Source organism: Elgaria multicarinata, chromosome 5 (assembly GCF_023053635.1).
Source record: "Elgaria multicarinata webbii isolate HBS135686 ecotype San Diego chromosome 5, rElgMul1.1.pri, whole genome shotgun sequence".
In the NCBI taxonomy this organism is placed as follows: domain Eukaryota; kingdom Metazoa; phylum Chordata; class Lepidosauria; order Squamata; family Anguidae; genus Elgaria; species Elgaria multicarinata.
Genome location: NC_086175.1, coordinates 70,557,809 through 70,580,573, shown reverse-complemented (window position 1 = coordinate 70,580,573; position 22,765 = coordinate 70,557,809). Strand labels below are relative to the sequence as shown.

Below are 22,765 nucleotides of genomic sequence, written 5' to 3'. Positions count from 1 at the left end.
AGTTCGTTCACCAACAGGCACATTTTTTAAAAGTGCATTTCAATAGCAGCAATATTATTTCAGTCCGTGGGAATCAGAGGGAAGAGAAGAAACTTCACTGCCATTATAGATATGGAGCCAGTTTTTCTACACAGCAAGATACCTATGTTTTTGCTTCTGTCTTCATTAGAACCATAAATCTTAAAATAAAGTATTAATTTAAAGAACAAGGGTAGGGCAATTTCCTGCTTAATACACTCAATTTTGTCAACGCTTTACAAAATGAGGTAGTCATAAGATTAAGTTATTTTTACTTTCTTGTACTGAATATTTGTAGCATAGCTTCACAAGAGAATCTTTATCCTTTGCTTAGAAAAATGGCAGGAAAGTGTTGAATTATTCATTTTTCACTGCTTCTGGCTTCAACAACTAAAGATGTATCTAGAACACTTTTACCTGCCAAGCCAAACTGTTACTCTGACTTAAGAATCCTACTTACTTTATTCTTCCTGCATTAGCCATACAATCCTGGAATAATCTCTTCAAAAAAATGAAGCTGAACCCAACTGATCTTGATTACATGTACATATTGGGGAAAGGAAACAAATTCAATTCAAATTGGATATACACTTGATTTTAGAATCAATAACACCTGTAAAGATCAAGAAGAATTATGGGTACCTGAATACATGCTATTCATTTTCCATCTGTCAGTAAAAGTTTGGAGAAACCTGTTTTCCCTTCAATTCTTGAAAAACTGGACTAGCCAGCAGCCCAGATATTCACATCACTAATATACTAAATATTAAACACTAAAAAAATACTAAATTCTAAACACTAAAAGTAACAAGATGTTTTGCTTGCATACCAAAAATAGAAATAGCACTTTACAAATGTGGTTATAACTTTTAAAAAAGCTAAAATTAGCTGGGAATCCTCAAGAATAAAGGAAACGTCAGCAAGTAGTTGGTAAAAGGGAGTGTTGGCCACATGACTGTTAGCGTCACATTAAGAAAGATAGAATCTTGTGAAACCTAAACTGCACTTGGTAAGAAGCCAGTCAGTGCAATGGCACCAAGCCATTTGCTTGGTGCAAACATTCGGGTTATAGTCATTAAATGAAGTGTTGAGGACCTAGAAGTCATTTTTAAAAGGTACTTAATACAAAAATTAGGAAGACCAAAAAATCCATTTGATCCACCACTGATTGAAGTAATCCAATACATCACTGAGGCACCAATCATTCTACAGGGGTGATACATGGCAGAATATCATCGTCATCGATTTGCCTGTTAGAAAAAAGACACAAAGTTTCAGCATCCCCTACCCCAAAGTACTGCATTTGTGTGTTTTTATAGAGAGTGTTTGCATGATTACTTAACATATAGCCCCAAAAACTATTTCAAGATTGGCAACATATTCAAGAGGAAAACCAGAGGCTGAATCAAGTAGCATTAATAAACCCCAGCAGGATCAGAGGTAACTACTGTTTCTTCATACCTGGGGATATGATAATATACACCAGCCTTCTCCAACCTGATGATGGGAGTTGTAGTCCAACACATCTGGAGGGCATCAGGTTGGGCAAGGCTGGTATACTCAATAGCAAAGTTGAGCTACAAATTCTCAAGACATAATGACCTGTAGGTAACGTAAGGCAGTGGCAAAGGGTGTGTCTGTACACCATTGAATTCCTTCCCTACAGAGAGAGGGACTGTTGCACAAGAATTTCTCTGCATCTTAATTGTGCAAACATCCACCCCAACTGTAAGTTAGTATGAGCAATCAAATTAAACAATATCGTGCCTCGAGATCCAAGTATAACAGAAGTGGACAAACGATTCCAGGGTGGGAGAGACATGCCAAGGCACTCAATTCATTGCTTGCTTCTCGTAGCAAGAACTTGCATGGCGGTGGGGGAGAAAACTAGCTGCTCCCTCCCTCCTTTCTCTTAGGTCCCCATGTCACTGCTGTATCATCATACTCCATGCCACCGCTGTATCTACTGCCTATTATTTCACTCAATGGGAAACAGAAAGAGTACTAATATCTAGACATGAAAATACATTTCAGTAAGTGACATTCTCTAGCTCTTTTCCTGCAAGGCATGGGTAGGGGCAAACTGGGAGAGAGAGAGCCACTGGGAAAAGCCCAGCTCTGCAGAATGCACGGTGTCAACTCACTTTCCCCAACTGTCTTGGGTGCCATTTGGCGCAAGAGTCACGTTGGGACTTCACCAGTCCACAAATGGCGTGATAGGAAAGAAGGGATGTGGAAGAAGATGTTTTCATTCCTGTTTCATAGCCTTTGCCTGCATAGGGCCGCTTCCTAGCTTCCATCTTTTGGTCAAGTTCTAGAGTGGCCAGAAGAATTTCACCCACCCATCCCCACACATAGTGCACCCTCTGGCCTCACAGACCAGCCTCGTGTTCCCTGTGGCAGCTGACTTGCTTATCTGTTGCCTAGGAGTAAGCTGGAGGACAAATAATAAGGCAGGGTAGCCCTTCTTCTTCTACGCCTCCCTTCCTCTTGCCCACCAGCGCAGCAGCCATTTTCCTTTTATCAAAACATTTATTACATTTGACAATGAGCCATTGAACCCAACTTTAGTAAGTGCTATCAAAAACAGATTAGAGAGAAAGTTACCTGCATATTTCGGTAAATCCAGTCTGTGAACACAGTCATGTTACCATAAACTCCAGGTTTAAATTGACTAGCACAGCCTGTTCCCCAACTGGTGTCACCCACTAACCACCACAGAGTGTTTTTCAAAGTTACCAATGGACCACCACTGTCACCCTAAAATAAAAATAAAAAGTGGGGGGAGAAAGACATTAATTTGTTCCAATTTTGTCACAATTAACTTGGAAAAAGCATCTAGTAATTTGGGGAAACATACAAACATTTCAGATGCGACTCTAACCAAGATATCAAATGTTAACAAGAAAGCAGGCATGGTACAATGAAAGGCTACCCCTTAGGATGAAAGGTACCAGGAATAGCAGAAAGGATTGGAGCCCTGTTATCAATGAGGTTAATCCACACTAATTAAACAGACCTACAGATTAAAAACGTGTGTCCAATCTCAACATGCTCTGCATGCAACCTCGGGTGAAGGCAGTATCTATTATTAAAATGTCTTTATTATATATGCATGCATTTTAAAATATTTACATACTCTCTTTCATGGTCAAATCACAGGGTAGAGCATGAATTCATTAAAACAATTGACTTTTTACTCTAGTACCAGGTTTGTGCCAGGCATTTTACAAAGCAACAAGCAAGAGAAGCCTTCGTCCAAAGGAGATTGCAATCTAAAATCAGGAGGAGGCTGTAGATTGGGGAGGCTGCTTCCAAACCCATCGATTAATATCAGAGTGGAGACATGCCCAATTGGAACTTCTAAAGTCTCCGGAATTATCCTGCTCTCTCTCTCTCTCTCTGTGTATTTGGAAGACGCTGAGTGGGGTGAGGGGTAGCTTTGATATTGACTCCTGTGGCTAACCAATAGGAATGGCCACAGCGGTGTTCTCCTCCAGTCGCAGTCAAAGTGGGAAACACTAACTGGTGGCTGCTGATACTGAGGGTGGGGGAAGGGAGAGAGGGAGGGTGTTTCTGCTTGGACTCCTAGAAGTCAATCATCCACATTTCCACAGTGTGAAAGTGCTGCTGGGCTGGCTGGTGAGTGAGAAGGGTTAGCAGGCTCTTTATTTCAGTGGCTGGGTGTAAGGGGTGGGGGTCCATCCAACAGTTAGAGAAGGCTGGAGTGGGGATTTTTTAAAAAAAAAAATCCTAAAAACTCAAGGCATAAACCGATCTAATTCAAACTTGGTGGAGCTAAAGCCCACCTTAAGAGCTATCACCTTGCCATGTTTCATCTCTTTATCTATAAAAATTACGCAGATGGAAGCATTTTGTTAATTTCCATTTAAAAATTTCTAAAAAATCAAAGCATGAACCGATTTGGTTAAAACTTGGACGAGCTAAAGCTCCCCTTAAGAGCTATCACTGTCCCAAGTTTTATCTCTTTATCTTTAAAAATGAGGGAGCTGTAAGCATTTCTGTTAATACCAGTTACCTGAATGGTTCTTCAAGGGTAATTCGACTAGGCAGAGAGATGGGATGGGCTCCAAAAGAGGCAGAGAATCACCTCTATGGAGCTCCAGATAGGATTTTGAGGCAGAGAAGACCCATTTTGAACACCCCTATTCTACAGTTACATCCAGTTAATCAGTTACAGCTTTTTCTGGAGCAGAGAGATCTGGCAAATGATTTACTACCTGCTTTAAAAAAAATTGTTTTAGCTAGTATAGAGTGAAACATCTTGCCTACTAAAGGGGCAAAACAGTGTGAACATATTTAAAGAGATTTATGGCATTTACACTAGCAATCTGCTATCTTCTAGCTGCTTGTTTTGACTGTAAAAGCTCTAGCAGTCTATAGATTAGATGTAAACAACCTGGTGCCTTTCAGATGTTTTGGATTACTATTCCCATAACTTACCATGCTGGATGTGTCTGATGGGAATTGAAGTCCAAAATATCCGGAAGGTACCAGGTTGCCAACCTCATCTCTAGATCCCACTTTCCTGAAATTCTCTCTGTGAGTAGGTTTGGACAACACATTAGTCAACAGTGGACTATTTAAGCAACTGTTGCTTAAATAGTCCCCTGTTGACTGATGTGTCATCTGTTGGGGGGAAACCACAACACAGTTAGTTATTTTCTAGAAATAACCAATGGAGACAACCAATGGTATGCAGAGTTGATTATCTGCACAACTGTTGATTATCGTGTCATGTGGCAGGCTCCGTGGATTATTTCCCATGCTTACAGAGTTATGAGGCAAGAGCAGCAGAACCCCCTGCTGCTCTTGCCCAGTGGAGCTCTAATGGCATGGGAAATAATCTCATCCTGGGAAGGGCATGGGGAGCTACCAATCCTGTCCCTTGGAGTGGTGGCACGATCAGAGGCTCATGTACTTCCGAGGATGGGCACATGCTGTCTCTGCATGGGGTGCACTAACTGCAGTGCCCCACGCATTCCCAGGGACATGCATGTCCCTTCCCCCACCCCATCCTGCAATTCACCTGGAGATCAGCTTGAGGAGATGGAAGGATGCATCATGGCCCACATTGCCTTTCCCTCCACGGCTGATGCAGCGAACACCAGCGGGTGCATCAGCCATGGCACATCTCTGCATGCTGCGTCTCTCCCTTCATGCTGCGTCTCTCCCCTCCCTACACTCCTACCCATGGAATGGCGGCACCCTGATCAAGTAAACAGGAACCAGCGATGCCATTCGGTGGGTGGGTGGGGTGCACAGTGTATGTGTGAGAGAGAGACAATTAGTCAATGAAGTGTGAATACTCTACTCCATGCATGACTACTTCCATGTTGCCCAAGTGTGGCATGTAAATGGTCATCCATGGAGTGAACTATTCTAAATTGTCATCCAAACACACCCTTTTTGTGTTCTCTCTAACACTAAAGGACAGGAATGGAGGCTGTGCTTAAAATTCCATTTATGCCACATAATTCCCTTCCATTGGCTTGGCTGGAATCAATTGCTATTTAGCTTCTCTTACCCCAGAACTGTCTCCTCAGTAGCCCATTCAATTTGGTCATTATGTAACTGGAGTTTTAGTATTTGAATTAGTTTGTTTCCCTCTTCTCTCCCAATAACTGTTTCCTTTTGGGTTGTGTCTTCTATGTTGTGAATTATTTTCTAATCTTTCTTTTTTAGGAATAATAATAACCTGTCAAGATATAGAGTAGGATCTTCCTAGTTGTGGTGTCAATGTAGTCTTGCAAGAGCTCTGCAAATTCCCAACTCTTTTAAACTCTATTAAAATGATTTCTCGCAGCTTCCCTCTCTAGCTTTTAGTCAGAGTTTTAGAAAAGGAAAATATGTAGGAATATTTAATTCAGATGTTTTGGCCTATAACTCACATCGTCCCTCACCATTGGCTATACTGGCTTGGGCAGATGGCAGTTGTAGGCCAAAACATCTGGAGGCTACAAGTGGCCCACCTTTGTTCCTAGAGGGATGCCCCAGCCAATCTTGGTGCTGCTTGCTTAGCAATTCCCTGCTTCACTCCACTCAGTCACTCTCCTTAAGGCTAGAGAAGCAATAATGAAGGAGCGAAACAGACTGGGAAAGAGCAGGGAGGAAGTCTTTACCTCAGGCTTTGAGGGTCTTCCAAATGTTGCATCCCCCTGGAAGCACTGGAAGCCGCTTTGAGGAGGGGAAGGCCCCTAAAGCCACCCATTGAGGCAGCGAAGCAGCAAGATTGTTGGCAGAAGGGATATGGGGTGCCTCGAAGTAACAGTTCCTGAAGGCAGCAGGAGGAAGGGGAAGGTGTCCCATTTTCCATACTGCTCAGCAGTTTTTCTAGTTTTCCCTATGATATCCTTCTCAATCCCACCCCCCATATCAGCTGATGACTTCAAAAACAGCTACAGAGCAGCCGAGACCAGAACAATGTTTGCTTGTCATTAAGTTCAAAGAGCTTCCTTTTAAGTTTAAATATAACATTGCGCCAATCTCAGATGCTCCTCAGCCGTGTGTACACATGAGAATGTGCCTGCCTGTTCTTGTCTCTGACTCCTTCAATTACGCTTACCTATTACCCCTGGCTCCACTTACTGTTGGATGCCCTGCCCTCCACCCCACCATTCCCAACAGACATCGGCCACAGCTGTTAGCTAGAATCCAAGTGCTTCACACTTCACAGCTTAAAGAAAGAAACATTACCTGACAAGAATCCACAACTCCTGATAGATAGCCAGCACAAATCATAGTAGGCAAGATGTGTCCGTTATATATAAATCTTGCATTACATGTATCTGATGGTATTATTTGTACAACTGCTTCATTCAGTTCTTTTGAAGTGTTACCTGAGGTTGAGGGGGAAGCACAAAACTGACACATTATAAGCAATTCAAATAGCAGCTACTAAAAAGTTCCAACAATATTTAGACCTATACAATATGTTTGAGAAATTTAATTTTTTTTTTTTAAAAAAAAAGCAACACTGCAAGGTGCCACCAATAATCTTTTGCCTTGAAAAAAAGGAGAGAGAAGCTCCTTCCCCACCTCATGATGCCTTCGAGGCTTTAGCTAATTCTCTGCCTCTCCCTTCTGGGTTGGTCTGAAATGGCATTTTCTTTAATCCTTCATATAACACACACACACACACACACACACACACACACACACACACACACCTCCATCCCTTCAGTCAGGACATCTCGGGAAATCAAAGTTTTGCTTTTTTTTCCCATTCAGAAGATTCCAAATCTCAATATGTCAATATCAAATAAATAAATATTGATCTCAATATATATTAAAACACCTTTTAACAATCGCAACGCCCATAAAAAGAAATTCTTAGCCAATCAATTTTCCTGTCAAAACGTTTGGGTCAGGCCAGTATCCATAACAATATAAAAATATTACCTATAGAACACGGCAGTATGAAAATGCAATAAACTATAATAATAAAATAATACAACACAGAGTACTGTGACACTCAAGACTCTTAATTATTTTTGCTATAGCAGGTGAATACAGCTAACACTTTTCACAAAGTTCAGTGTGTTATGATTTGTAAAGTACTTTTCAGTTCCCACATTCTATATCCTTTTTTTTAATGGATGGGAGTTAAGATTGTGATTAGCTAAGTCATCTAGTTCCAACACAAGGTAGTCCTTGAGCCAACATCAGCAAAATCAACTTTTTAAAGTATTTAGCAGCAATTCCAAAAGCACACATTTTCCACTGGGTATCTACTATACACAATCTTTTGATTTAATTGACAGGAACCAATTTTACCTCCTTGGCTTCTTGCTCCCCATCCAGATATCAAAGCCTGTTGATTGGGCTGGAACATCATTCCAGGATTGGGCAAACAAACTGGCCCTATAAATTCTATGAAGCAAGAACATATTAATCAGTAACTACATCAGAACAGAGAGTTTGGTAGGAAGTTCCCAGAACAGCAGTCTCGGTACTCTAAACATGAAAAAAAAAATAAAAAAATTCAAGGACAGCCTAAGGTCTTTTAGATATAGTGCTGATTTCCAGCCCACTCATTTCCTAGAGGATAACCAAAGGTTTGGGATACAAAAAGCTGCAGTGCAAGAGCTGATAAGACAAGAAACTTTTATCCACCAGGTACATACTTTTGACAGAAGTGCAATTGTGACTAAAGCTGTCATGAAGATGGCTGTAATAAAAGCAGTTGCTACCCTTCAAACTGTGTTTACAAGATTTCTCCTCCACCCCACACATAAAGAGCAGGGAGAGGGATGCTGCACTGCAGAGGGCATGCAAATTTTTACTTCATACGGAGTACTGGCACTTTAATTTCAATAGTGTTTTGCCTAGAATGTGACTTTTCCAAGTGGGCTCAGAATATTTACTAAATAGGGCACCACATCTTAAACCCTAAGCAATGCAGCGCAGAGATACTTATGGAATAGATATGTCCATTCCAGCAGGAAGAGCAAGGAGAAAGGCAAGCCTCAAGTTGGTGATTGGAAGTAGCAATCTACAAGACTGCCCAGTGTCATTTAACTGATCATCTTCCTTAGGGGAAAAGGCTTTTCAAATGTCTTTCTCTAGTACACCAGTTAAAATCAACTGACTCAAAAGATGTTACTTTCCATCAGCAGAAATTATTTTAGGACAGTGCCACCAGACTATTTAAAGAGCCCTTGTCTACACTAGTAGTTTAGCATGCATCAGTCACTAGCAATCCTCACCTGACCCTGCTCTTGGAAGTTGATGAAAGTGCAATTTAGCATGGTGCTACCACATGTGCAGCACAATCCTATGTATGTTTAGTCAGATGCAAGTGCCCATTAGGTTGCAGCCTCAAAGTTGTACCTGTTTGAAGGGCAACCTGTTTGCAAATGAAGTCACAGCTATCACCGATGGATGCTCATCTCTCTTTTCTTTTCCCTATACACAGGGGCTGGCCCGACGGAAGTGGTTTATTTCAATTTCAATTGATTGTTCACAATCAGTTACAGATTTCGGGCTTCATACGTCACTGCCTTAAGATCTTCTCCTAGCATAAGAGTCTCATGTATCCTCTTACATTTTAGAAACTGAAAACAGACCTTCAATCAATGCAAGGCTAGCTAAAATTTCTAAGCCTCCTGGATAGCCTTTGGCTAGATAACAGTTGGAAATGGAAGAGGCCACTTCAACTCTTTTCACATAGCATGGGGTTGTTACCAATTTCTGTTCATTTTCTTGATCTGTCCACAAGTCGTATAGGGCTCATCTACCCCTAGAGCCCTTTCGAGACTGGGGAGGGATGATAGCAATTTTTTCTGCTTCAGTGATCATCCCTCATGGGGCACACGCAAAGGAAGTTTCCTGCAAGTAAAGAGAGCCGTTGTGGGAAGCACGTGTGCCTCATGACGGCAGTTCTGAAGGTGTATTGGCAGAAGGGGCAGGACTGGACAGGTGGGTAGGGGGCAAGGAATTTTTTGTTTTTTAATAAGTCCTCCGAGATGCACAGCAGTGCAAATACACGGCAACAAAGGGGGGATAGGTACTGTATTGAAAATGTGCTGCTGTGCAGAGCACACACACACACACACACACACACACACACAGAGTTGCACCAAAACATGCCAATAACCAATCACAAAATGTGCCAAAAATGGCAGATACCCATTCCCGCAGACCTTCAAAAGCGCTGAACATGACCCTGACAACGGATTGGCTGTTTGCTGACTTGGGAGCTTGCGCTAAACAGTAACAGCTTCGGGAAGGGGGGAACACACCAGCTGTAGACATCAGGATTGTAGCGAAAGAGCCAAAAAAAAAAAAAAAACCCATGACAAAAGCAGTCAGTGATATTCCTGATATAACTGAGGGATCGACCCAAGATCACTGCAGCAGTAGGTGAATGTCATGTGACCTGGTAGGGACAACCACAATCTTACCCTAGAATAAATGGCTGGTGTAGGCAAGGCCACAGTCGATCAGAAATACAAATTAAATCAGGAAGTGACCTCTACCTCCAATTAGGTATGGGTTCCTATATGGGAAGCAGCTGTAGGTTAAGGTCTAGAAATGAAGTAGAAAAGATTTCCCCAATTATAAAGGGAGCTGGAGTGTACTTTCAATGTTACCACTGTTGTCATTTGAGGTTGATAAAAAATTCTACATTTTGTTACATCCGAATGTTAGCATAACCACCTCCATTTTTAACAGGAAACTGTAAAATCCCCATTGCACACCAAGCAAAATGTCATAATGCCCTGTATGAGAATGTCTCCTTGTGTGCGTCCTTGCATCCTTGATTACTAATATAAACAAGAGCTCTGGCTCCAGCTGTCTGTGTCGAAGTTAACTTCTATAACTTACTGTCAGGCCAAAGGTATTGTTTACAGGACTGTTTAGCATAATTAGCTATGCCTCAGTGTTATGTTCTGATTGGTTAATGCTGCTACTGGGCCCTGCCCCTTGAAAGCTTTAATACTGTACCATATTCCCTATGTCTTTTGTCTGATTGCTCCCTTTGAAGAGACCAGGCCTTGATTACTAATCAATAAAGCGCTTTTGAACCCTCTGTCGCTGGAATGGTGGAGTCGTGCTTAAGGGCTGTTTGGATCTCGTCCTTGGGTGAAAAGAACATTGATCTAACACACCTGTCCAAGGTCTCAAGCCAGCTAATGCAACTGGATGAAGCTCTAACATTTTAGATAGTAGCAGAATGTTACCCTAGCAGTATATGACTATGCAACAACGATTGAAAAGTAACAAAGCAGGGACTGTTCAATACTGCCCACTAAAGGCAGAATTGGCATCATTTAATTCAAGCTCATTTTCTAGCATATCACATGAATTGATGTGTCATGTAAAGTGCCTGTATTATGTTTGTTGGAGGAAACCTGTCTATCCAATCCATCATTATGTCTGTTATGAATGTCAACAGCCAGCACAAGAAAGACAAACTGAATCCTGGATTTTCTATTAAGTTATTGTGACTCTTGTCATACAATTCATATCTTATTATAATCTCTGTTCTATTACTTCAGTATGATTCATTTTATGATTCATTGCACCATTTTATGCAATGTTGATTTTGTTAGCAGAATTGAACATGTCAATAGTAAGACAAGTTATACTTTTATAAATAGGTAAATACATACCATTAAAAAGTAGAGGAGACTGTAGCTTCATAAGAGCAACATCATTATTTTTAGTAGTTGGATCATAATTTGGATGAGGAATTATTTTGGCTACTCTGCGTCCCTTTCGAGCAACCATTTCTGGCTGTGTCAGAATCCCAGCATAAACTCTCCAGTAGGGAGACTGAGAATATTTCCTACAAAACAGAATGAAGCAATTGTCGTTTCTTCTTCAGTACAACTCATGTTACTGCAGCATCAACAGAGTCTGCTATAGACAAGGTCTGTTATCAGAAACTAATATACCTGGCTTAGAACACTACATAGATAGCAAAGGAACTATGTGCAAGTGCCAAAGAGATTAAACATTTTGAGGGAGTGGTTGCCTTTGTTAGGATCCCAGAAAGAGAAAGAGCAACAGCAACATCAAAAGAAAAATGGAGAACATTTGACCGAAAGGGAAGAACTCTACATGGTACATCAGCCAGTTGTGATTCTGTCATTCTCGATGGACACCTACTACATTTCACTAGGACTAAAAATAAGCAAGTAATGCATATTATACATATCTCCCTCTCTCAAAAAACAAAGAAACAGGGGCACAGTCCTGGGTACTGCCACAAAATGGTCGCCATCAGAGGTATGACAAAGGATAAGTAACCTGCCCAAAAAGCAGTACAAGACAGAGATGGGGTCTGAGCCCCAAGCCAATTATCTATGCCTTTGAACCCACTATTTTTAGCACCAACAGAAGCTTATTTCATAGCAATCCCACTACCGGTAATAAAATGAGTTGAATTTTTTAAGAGATGGGAGGGGTAGGGCAGGTGCTTACCAGGTGCTAAGAATGGTGTCCATGGGCACCATGTTCCCTACCCTTGCCTAAACTGGTAATGTGTAGTGACACCATGAGAATCACTACACATACAAAATTCCAAGGGAAACATTTTTGCAGAATACTAATGAAATATTAGGAAAACACCCTGGCATAAATTGTTCAGGACTTACCCTTCTACACAGTGAGCTGCTGTTACTACCCATTCAGGAGTGATAATGGACCCTCCACATAGATGGGTGTTTCGGACATGAAGACTGACTTGCCACGGCCAGTCTCCAAGGGAGGCAACGTTTCCACCCACAATTCTGTTTCGAGGATTCATACGTTTACTGGACTTGCCACAGTCTTGTAAAACATAATTAAGGAGGATATTTTAGTGGTAGTCATTGCTGAGACTATCTCATGATGACAAGTCTCATCAATATTTATATCCTGCCCTTCCTTTTAGAAGCCAAAGATCGAATATGTACCCTTATTTTAAAATCAGAACCATGCTGCCTCTAGTCAGATTCACTTTTGATCTCAGATCATTAGAAATGAGGGTTTCTTCATTTAAAAAGAGTTTAGCAGAAGAGAGGATGCTAGTTCTTATTCAAAGTAATCATGATTTTATATTGAGGCTATAACATAGGAACCCAGAATCTCCAAATGAATTAATGTAATAGTCAGCTTATACACACAGACACACACCCTGATCATGGTAATTTACAGCTTTGGAAAAATGTAATTATTGCAAGTTGGCCATGACATAGATAGACATGGTTTGCACATAATAGCAACCCATTGGATTAAAAAACAATGCACTAGAGGGTGTGCTGCCTGCTGTGCATCCTCCTCTTCCACTTTAGCTCATAACCCGTGTTTGGCTCATTCGTAGGTTGTGCAGCATAACATGTGATCCTAGACCAATGGGTTGTTTAGGAACTAAACAAATGGGTTGTCATCATGTGCACACAAGGTCATAACATCAATCCAAATAAAGAAAAGAGAAAGGTTAATTAAGAGCAAAATAGTATTACAACACTTACCTATACATCGCAGAGATACCACACTTTTTGATGGACACAAGTAGCTGAAACACAAAGAAACAGAATGTGACTTATACTATGTATGAAGATGCGGAATCAGCAGGGTAGGAGCCACTGCAGCATGGTACAATCCTATGTTACAATAGTGGATGAGTAATAATGCAACCAGGTGAGTGTGGTTAATCCTACAGATCCTTCCCATAAATCAGAAGTCTGCGTCCTAGCAGAGTACCAATGCCCCACTCATGGGATGGCATTATTCCTAGCAGAGTACCAATGCCCACTCATGGGATGGCAAATAATAATAATTAAAAAATTCACATGCATATTCCTGCATCATGGAATCTAATCATGCTGAATTGGCTCCCACTACTAGGTGCATGTGTAAAAGAGGGTCATGAATCCCACGTACAAGAACTGATCTTCCCTCCCACTTTGAGGAATCTTTGCTCACAACTCTCCCCTGGATATGTTTTTCTGCTATCATACCATTCACAGAATAGCCAGTGGAGAAAGTAATGCCCTTAACAGAAGGAAAGACAAAGGCGCAGAATTATCACTACAACCACTGGATGTAGAGCAAGTCTTTAAAATGTTTGCTGTGCCATGGAGAACATTACTGTTTTACTCTGTACAGCACCATGTACATAGATGGTGCTATATAAATACATAATAATAATAATAATAATAATAATTCTCCAATTAACATAGTGAGCTGTTGCAGATTTAAGGTTTGCTTCATTCCAAGCACCACATTTTAAAGAAGCCTCCAAATGGTGGTTGTTTTATTAGAGCCAGAGCTATGCTAAAGCACTATTATGGATATAGTGGTGTGTTAACACTCAGGGACAGTATTCCTGAACTAGAGACATTTGTGTTCAGGTGCACAAAACAGAAATCACCAGAAAATAATTTAATGGCTTCAAATTCTATTCGAATAGAATTCCATTTAATTCTATTAAGTAGAAGCTGAAAACCCTTTTTAAGGCAGAGGCAGAAGTATTTTATAGTTTTAATAAAAGCACCGTTTATGCTAACAATCATTCACTTCAGTTCTATTATGAAAGAGTTGTGCATTATAATAGTTCTGGGAGCCATACATCATGAAATTAGGCAAAAAAAAGTATAAGAGAACCACCTGTTATACAATTTCTTATACAAATCTATATTTCCAGCACTTGTATTCAGCCTCATAAAGCTCATAGATCCAGCAGGGAGTGGCATTGGTTGGCTGCTGTCATATGTGTCCCTGTCAAAAGATGAAAACAGTGAAACATGTACAGTCAAATCCCAGAAAGAAAGAAAAACACACACCACCTTTTAACCAGAAAATCTATTAACAATGCCACTAGTAACTTCTTTATCAACTTTAGCTACTATACAGCAGTATCTGCATGACAGCATGCATTGTGCTATGATTTTCAGAGGGGAGACCATGACTTTTGCAGCAAAAGCAACAAAAGCGTCTTGTGCCATCTTAAAGACCAACAAATGTATTATGGCATATACTTCCATGGACACTATCCACCTCATCAATGCATCTAATGAAGTGTCCACAAAAGCTTACTCCATAAAAAAAAAAAGTGTTAGTCTTTAAGGTGCCACAAGACAGAAGATATACAAGGGCTATATAATTTTATATTCCCAGCATTTGGATTTGTTAACTGCCCAGAGAGCTTCGGCTATTGGGCAGTATAAAAATGCAATAAATAAAATAAATAAATAACAAAACTTAAAGATTTTGCACTTCATTCCTCTTCACTCAATTCTGTCTGATGCTACAATTTTGCATAACAGTGGAGATAGCAAAGCTTGTTATGGACCTTGTAGAAATACAAACATGCACTGCTGTACTAGCAGAAGATCATCTGTTAAATCAGAGTGCAGGCATAACACATTAGTAGGTTACATCACTAGGCAGTTTTTGCCCCACTACCTAAGCTTATATTTGTTAAGTGCACCTTCTATCCAAATTCCATACTTAGGTTATCCTTCTCTAAAAACAGTGGTTCTCAACCTTCCTAATGCCGCAACCCTTTAATACAGTTCCTCATGTTGTGGTGACCCCCAACCATAAAATTATTTTCGTTGCTACTTCATAACTGTAATTTTGCTACTGTTATGTAGCAAAATTATGTAGCTCGGTTCCTAAGACCATTGGAAATATGTGTTTTCCGATGGTCTTAGGCGACCCCTGTGAAAGGGTCGTTCGACCCCCAAAGGGGTCGCGACCCACAGGTTGAGAATGGCTGTCTTAAAAGGTCTCCAGTCTCAACAGTGCATTAGAGGCAATACTTTTGCTAAAATCAGCTTTACTATCAGCTGCAATAAAAAATAACAAGCCACATCTCTCCTCTTGGCAAAAGTTTTGCTTTTCTCTCTAAACCAAGGCAATGGGGAGTAGAACAGATACATGTCTTGGTATTTTATTTCTATTAAAATTAAGCCATTTTTATCTATGGATGTTTCCACATGCATATTAAGAAATATGGGGGGGGAAATTAGCAATTCATTCTTAGTAAATTACTGCAAAAGAATGAAAAATGATAATAATGTCAACACATATTACTCTATAGGCGGTATCCAATGTTTGACCTGCTTAGCGTATGCCCACTGAAATGAATGGACTTTAAGTGAGATTAACATTAGATGCAGCCCCATGAAAATACTTTACTTACGAGTTATATCCCATGTCTTCACAGGCAGTCTTCCCATGTTCTTTATTCCAGTTATCAAAGCATACAGGGTACCAGTCTTTGTTTCCAGATGAATAGACTTCCAGGAGAAACTCTGGTCCATAAAGTCTAACTGCAATAAAAGAAATGTATAAATGACATTGACATTTGCAGTCCATGACTTTCATGAATCTGAAACTTTTATAAGTTCAAGGGCTGGTACACATAGCAGTTTTCAGGCAATTTTCACATGTTCAAAAGTTTGTGTGTACCTGTAAAAGCCATGTTTTCGCAGGTGAAGACACCGCAGTACCACCATAAGTTGCCTATCACTCTCTAGCATTTTCTGGCATCATCAAAAAGAGGAAGAAAAAAGTGGTGGAAACTTTGTTGTCCCTTTCTGCAAAAAGGAACCAAAATGCTGCCAGAGGATAAGTGGGAAAATATCAAGGCACTGCTGATAGTACCGCCAGCATTAGAAGGAGCACTCTGTGGATGGCTGTAGTAACTAGGTAGGGACTTGGTCAAATTATGTGGCTGATAGCCCAGTGTTTATCTCAAACTGCTTAACTAACATGAATTAGCGTATTGTCTGAATACGGTCAATTTTAAGTTCAAAATGCTTAACCACCATGGCTTAGTGTGTTGTCTGAACATGTCAACATGGCTTAATATGTCGTGTGAACCATTCCTAACCATGGTGGCTACATAACCACGATTTAAACAAGCTTACTAACCATTTGCTGCAAAAGGGTTAGCAGCCTAATTCTGACCAGCATGTTGTCCGAGCAATTCATTTATTTATTACATTTATATACTGCCCCATAGCCGAAGCTCTCTGGGCAATTTACAAAGGTTAAAAACAGTGAACATTAAAAACAAATATACAAAAATTTAAAACTATCAAAAGCATAAAAAAACCCAATATCCATTTAAAATTGTTGACTAATGGTAGATTGAAAATTACCCAGAGGAATACGATAAAAGATTGTTCTCCACAAAGCAGAGGATTCACTTCAATAAAATATCTCTGCATAAAAGGTGAAGAAGGGTCTTTAGTCCACAAAAGCTTATGCTACAATAAAACTATTAGTTTCTAAGGTGCCACAAGGCTCAGTTTTTTTTGCTATAGTAGTCTATCACAGCTATCCCTCTGGAAGTTGTCACTTCATTCCAGATTTTTTGTAACTGCCTGAAACTAAAAAGAAACCAAAGAGATGGTTTCTGCTATCAATAAAGCAGCATTCTAATCCCTTCCAGTAGGGCATGACTTTGAGGTTCTTGCCCCTTAGCAAGTGAATCCTGCACATATGATCATAAATATACGTACGATTATGGTCTTAACATTCCACTACTGTGCATGATTCCAGCAGCTGCCACAGAGGATGAAATTGTAGTTCAGACTGCATACTGCATTAACTATCAGCTACACAGGGTGATTAAGATGGGGAAAGGTAGCAGGAGAATACAAGAAATCATTCCAAGTTATAAAAAAAATTGTCTATACTCACCACAACGTGTTTCATCTTCACCATTAGGGCAATCTTTCACTCCATCACACCACTGAGATGGTGTCACACATACACTTGTAGCACCACATGGTATCTTGGAGCCAAAACAAGTGTTTGTCACTGTAGAGAAATAAACAGATTTAGGAATCCAATGAGAACACCAAATGGAAACTACAAGACCAGTGAAAAGGCACAGTAGTTCTAGCTCAAAACTTATGTTTAATATTCTATCTTCAATAGCATCATATAAACAGTGACATAAACATACTCATTAAGATTTCCAGTACAGTCAACTCCCTTGGGTTTTAGGTCAGTTCTTAAAGCAAGGGGATTAGAAATGTAATAAACAGATAATAAATATGCATTTTACAACAAAACTATTAGTTTAATTAATAAGGTCAAAATGAATTAAAACATACATGATCACTGATGTTGCCAGTTAAGTCAAGACACATTGTTTTACAGGGGAAGAATACTAGAAGGCAAAGAGCAATAACCAACAGGATTTAATACTTTGTACTGTACAGCATATTTTATGAAAGGCAACCTTTATCATACTAATAGAGAACTGTGAGAACCGTAGATCCTTATGTAGCATTCACACACAAGAGAGTTGGTAATACAAAGAAAAATAGAGGGTGGGGGGAGAACCTGGGAGGTGGGGAACCAAAACAACCCAATAAAGATGGAACATACTGAGTGGGCACAGAAAAACAGGAAAACTGGGTGTAATATGGGTGGTGGAAATGGAGTATCCTGGAAATTTTTGTTGCAGACTCTGCTTATTCATTAACTAAAAAGGACAACTATGAAGTGAAGCAAGCACAGCTTAAGCACTGCAAAGTTTACTCAAGCAGGCAATTTCTGTTATGAAGGCAAATGCCAAGTCCCTTTAAAATACATTAAGAGCTCAAATATTTTAACCTGAAGAACTTGCAAAGTATATTTTAAAAGGAGTGCATCTGCAGTATGAATACTATGAAAGAAACTACCACGATTTTAAAATTTGATAAGCTAAACTCAATATTGGAGGCATAACACCTTCATTAGAAATAGCTTATTTGCTTTAGGTTGACCAAGTGCCCTCTTTTACAAGAGACAGTCTTCTATGTGATGGCCTCCTTTATCTGAATCATTCTCCTGTCCAGTTCTGCTTAACAAATAAATAGCCATTTAAAAATGGGGTCCATCAACAGCACCTGGGCAGCAGTCTGAAAAAGCAAGCACACTGATAATCTGGACACAGTCTTCCACAATATGGTGAGATTTGCTGTATTTCTATTTAAATTATAATTATTTCTGCTACTGCAAAGGCCCTATTCCCATTAGAGGTCAACCAACCTCCATATGAGATGGAATTCCATCTAGAAAGGCTGGTTCAGAAGGGGATGTTCCCTCTGCTAAACAGGATTCAAGTGATTTACGGCTTTATAGAGCCAACACTTTGAATTTTGCCAAAACCAAGCTGGTAGTCATTCTGTTCCAGATGATCTAGTGGTTTCTTTAGTAAAAGGACGATTAGGTCCGCCTGGCACCTACACTGTACTGCTTTCGTCGTCAGCTGAAGACCTTTTTATTCACTCAGTATTTTAACACTTAATTTTAACTTAAATTTAAATTTTACTGTTTTAACTCTGTATTTTAATCTTATATCAACTTTGCTGTGTGGTTTTATCCTGGTTGCGCTTTTTATACTGTATTTCGTAATTGTGTTTTAACCTGTTGGGTGTTTTACTGTGGTTTTAATTTTTGTGAACCGCCCAGAGAGCTTCGGCTATTGGGCGGTATAAAAATGTAATAAATAAATAAATAAATAGTAAGGTGTTCTACCTGCTTTGTGTTTTAGATAATCCCCAAACCACATTTTGTCCATAATGCATGGACTAATGTACACTAATGGCAAACATTTCCCCCCAAAATTACTGTTGTGGTACCATTAAATTTAAGCTTATTCTAACCACAAAACCCATAATGTGTCAGAAGACATGTGGTGAGAAAAAGAAGAAGGATGAAGCGATGGCATCAAAGGCTAAAGGCCATAACCATAATACAAGAATTTAAGCAAATCATAATTTAAGAATGATGAAATTAGTGAGTAGAAAACCACTCAGGTTTTCCAAGGCAAAAAAAAAAGTTACATAATCCTTCACTAAAACTTCTGTCGGCACAAATGCATCCTTACCAAAGTACCAGATGAGAACAAAAGCAATTCCAGCTCCTAGAAGTATTATTGCAATTGACAGGAGGAGACACCAAGCTTTGCTGATACCTGCAATTATAAAAAAAAAGGGGGGGAGTGACAGTGAAAGCACTGTTAGACTAAGAAGTCTATCCTTACCTTCAAATATGTAGCAAATTAAAGGAAAGCTACCTTAAAAAAATTCCCACAGCATTCCCAACTCATTGAACTTCCTTCGTCAAGAAAACTTAAACTAACTCCAGCCATATCTGCACATTGAAGTATTTGAGAGACCTCCTTCAAATAAGCTTCAAAGCCATGCTTCCACGAGTTTGCTTGCCTTGCTAGCCACGGCAAGAATTCTGCTGTCTTCTGGTGAGGCTGCCAAAACCCACCTTCTTTCCAATCCGTGAAGGTGCCCAGGAACTCTCACAGCAGCTATTGGGAGGAAGGCTGGGTACTGTTTGCAGGCTGCTGAGATATCCAGAGAGCCTCACTCACACTGCGTCAAACTGATAAGTGCACCACCAACCTTTTCTACTCTGAAGCAGGAGCAGAAAAGGGGCTTCCTTGGCTGCACAGCGGCCAAACCAACATGGAGGTGGACAGACGCTGCAACCAAATTTCTGGCTTAGATACTAAGCCGGCCAAGTATTTGGACCTCTCCTCAAAAGGCTCAAATCATATGCTTAAATATCCCCCATGAGAAATGGCTCTCTTTCCACAGCTACATAGGAGACGCAAACTATAAGCTGGAGCATCCGTGTGAGATGCACCACTCATACAACGTCTTCCCTTCAAGGAGAGAAATTGCAAGAAGAGGATTCTGGAGATCAGGAATCAATGGGGTTGCCCCAGCCCATACATTCCTTTCCCCATGCAGTTGCAGCAATGAAGGATTTTTAAATATATATGCATCAGTGCAAAGATTTTTTTTAAAAAAAAAACCCTTCACAACAGGACTGACTAGATAAAATTTCATTTTTTATAAATTGGAAGCAAAGCTTACCTGGTCTGCATGTTGCAAAAGACGACTTTGGCTGCACTGTTGTTGGCACTGGACTTGACTGTTGAGTAGAAACTCTTGGGACATAACGTGGCACTGATGAAGGGTAATATGGATACATGTTATGGCCACTGATGTACCCTGGAGGAGCAGCATTTTCTGGCTGATAGGCATAGTTTTCATAATACGGAGGTGGCCTCTAAAAAACAAACATGATAATTGCATGAAAAACAAAGAGTACAAAAGTGGACAGTCATCACAGGTAACCATCCAAAAAGCAGCAATCCCAACATCTCTTACTCTGCAGTAGACAGCTGAAGTGAAAGAAGGTGGTTCTAATGCACCAGGAATGCAGCGTTTCCAAAGTATATAAGAACAGGTTAATATATTATGTCAACAAACAGTTTTGTTCACACAACTCATGTTCATTTTAGAAGCCAATGGTCTACAGTAAATGGGTGTCATTATTTTCAGAAGCACATGTTCATGGAATTTGAGAAGAATACTTTAACTACTAGATCTTAAAAGCTTTGTCTTGGGGGGTTGCTCTAAAAATGCACAGCAAAACGTTATTTATCTTTAAATTTTCACTGTAATGCTTAGCAATGCCTCTCAATGTCAGTAGAGCTTTGTACTTTTGCACTGTGTTGCTGGGGCTCCAACACCACATGACTGCATCCTACCAACGTTTTTGCCACTAAGATTAAAAAGAAACTTTTACAAATCCACACACTTGAGCTACAATCCTATAACCCTTACCTCTAGCCCCTGTGACTAAACTTAGTGGGACTTATTTCTAAGTAGACGTGCTTAGGACCGTGCTGCCTCTGCCAGAGCCCACTTGCAGGCGTCCATATTTTCACCCACCATGCTAGTCATGACATGCCTTTCTCCCTGTATTGGAGCTGCAGTGGTGGGTGGAAATTGTACCGACAAATGGATGCTGATATCGACCTGCTCTCCAGCTCCAAGGATGGGAGGAAGGCAGGAGTCAGTGGCACTGGACCAAAGTGGCACAAGCTGTGACAAGTTTTCTTGTAGAAAAAGACTGGTAGGCTGATGGTGTGCAGGGCCAAGCCAACTTTAAAAATCAGTTCAGAAAACCAAAAGGAAATTCTAAATTGCACGTACATCTGGCAAGGAACTGCCTGAGCCATAGCAATGCAAACACACTTCTGGACTTCACTGGCAGCAAGGTCAGCCAAAAATTTGTGGCTCACCACACACTTTCTAGGACAACTTTGCCACTCTAGGTGAATTAGCATAAGCAATTGCTTGCACCACTATGACTCAAAGCAGATTTGGGGCAGATTTATATGCAATGTAAAATTTCCTTTTGGTTTGTTTTTCAGGGTTTGTTTTTGGTTTCAATAAGCATAAATTAAAGCTTGCTTTTGGTAAGATTCTCTTCTCCCTGCTGAAACGCATTTACAAAACAACATGATATGGTATACTAAGCTTTGAAACACATTCACTTACTTCATCTGATGCCATCTTGATATTCAGCAATACACCTTTGGCAAGTTTGTGATAAACCTTTGGACAGATAAGATGCATTTTTAATTACCAAACAAGGTAAACTTACAAAATTTTGATAACTATTTTAACAAGAGTATTTTTCATATCCACGAATAGAATCTGCATAGCTTAATACCCCAATCATTGCCCGGAGAGGGGGATGACTATCACAGGGGGGCTGGGGGAATGTTGATGACTATCACATCTATAAATGCGAGAGAAGTTTAAAGCAAAGCATGCGTGGTTTACACTTCACTCCTGCAGAGGATATTTTGACATGTGACCAAGCAAACCAACACATATTTGTTTAGAGTATTTGTAAGCTGTCCTATAACAAAGTTCTCAGAGTAGTTCACAACAAGAAACAATATAAACATTCAACATCAATAGCACAAAGACAGTTTCAAGGTATAAATGCAGCTTCAAAATAGTTACAGGGAGTAAAAAGCTAAGACTGATTAAAAGGTTTTGGAAAATAAAAGGTATTCGCCTAGCATAAAATGACACCAAGGTACACCAAGCGAGCTTATCTAGGCATATCCCCATGGGAAAGACATTCTCTCGATAAGCCAGGGAACAATTGTATAATTGAATATGGGGAATTGTTCCTCATTTCTTAAGCATCACAAAGACTTTTGACCACACTTGGCTCAGGCAGTGGAATATATCGAGCTGCTGCAGAGCTGAGCCATGTTCCCCTCAGCCACAGCCCACTCACTAGTGTCACAAACTGGACTCTGGTTCCATTATTAAACACTTACACTCCCTGCCTACATATGAATTGCCCAATCAGACCAAGGGATCCATTTAGCCAAACATATTATTCACACAGTGGCCAACCAGGCCAACAGGAAATTCACAAGCAGGACATGAGT

At 40.1% G+C, this 22,765-nt stretch overlaps 1 protein-coding gene across 1 annotated transcript; it reads right to left on the bottom strand.

Moving 5' to 3' along the window:
- Nucleotides 1–36: 36 nt before the first annotated feature.
- On the bottom strand, nucleotides 37–21,895 carry TMPRSS2 (transmembrane serine protease 2). Its single transcript, XM_063126604.1, has 13 exons — nucleotides 21,852–21,895; nucleotides 20,376–20,571; nucleotides 19,370–19,456; nucleotides 17,188–17,307; nucleotides 15,680–15,809; nucleotides 14,140–14,250; nucleotides 13,002–13,045; nucleotides 12,144–12,318; nucleotides 11,157–11,332; nucleotides 7,816–7,911; nucleotides 6,736–6,878; nucleotides 2,626–2,778; nucleotides 37–1,268 (listed from the first exon to the last, which is right to left on the bottom strand). The coding sequence occupies exons 1-13, from the start codon at nucleotides 21,864–21,866 to the stop codon at nucleotides 1,257–1,259; spliced, it is 1,458 nt and encodes a 485-aa protein (XP_062982674.1). The 5' UTR covers nucleotides 21,867–21,895; the 3' UTR covers nucleotides 37–1,256.
- Between the last annotated feature and the right edge of the window lie 870 nt (nucleotides 21,896–22,765).

Excerpts from the sequence above, each read along its gene's own strand:
- TMPRSS2 (XM_063126604.1), bottom strand. Across the intron at positions 17,308-19,369 it reads TGTTCTCATCTGGTACTTTG|TGACAAACACTTGTTTTGGC; the intron begins GTAAGGATGCAT and ends ATTTCTCTACAG. Across the intron at positions 14,251-15,679 it reads GAAGACATGGGATATAACTC|GGACACATATGACAGCAGCC; the intron begins GTAAGTAAAGTA and ends ATCTTTTGACAG.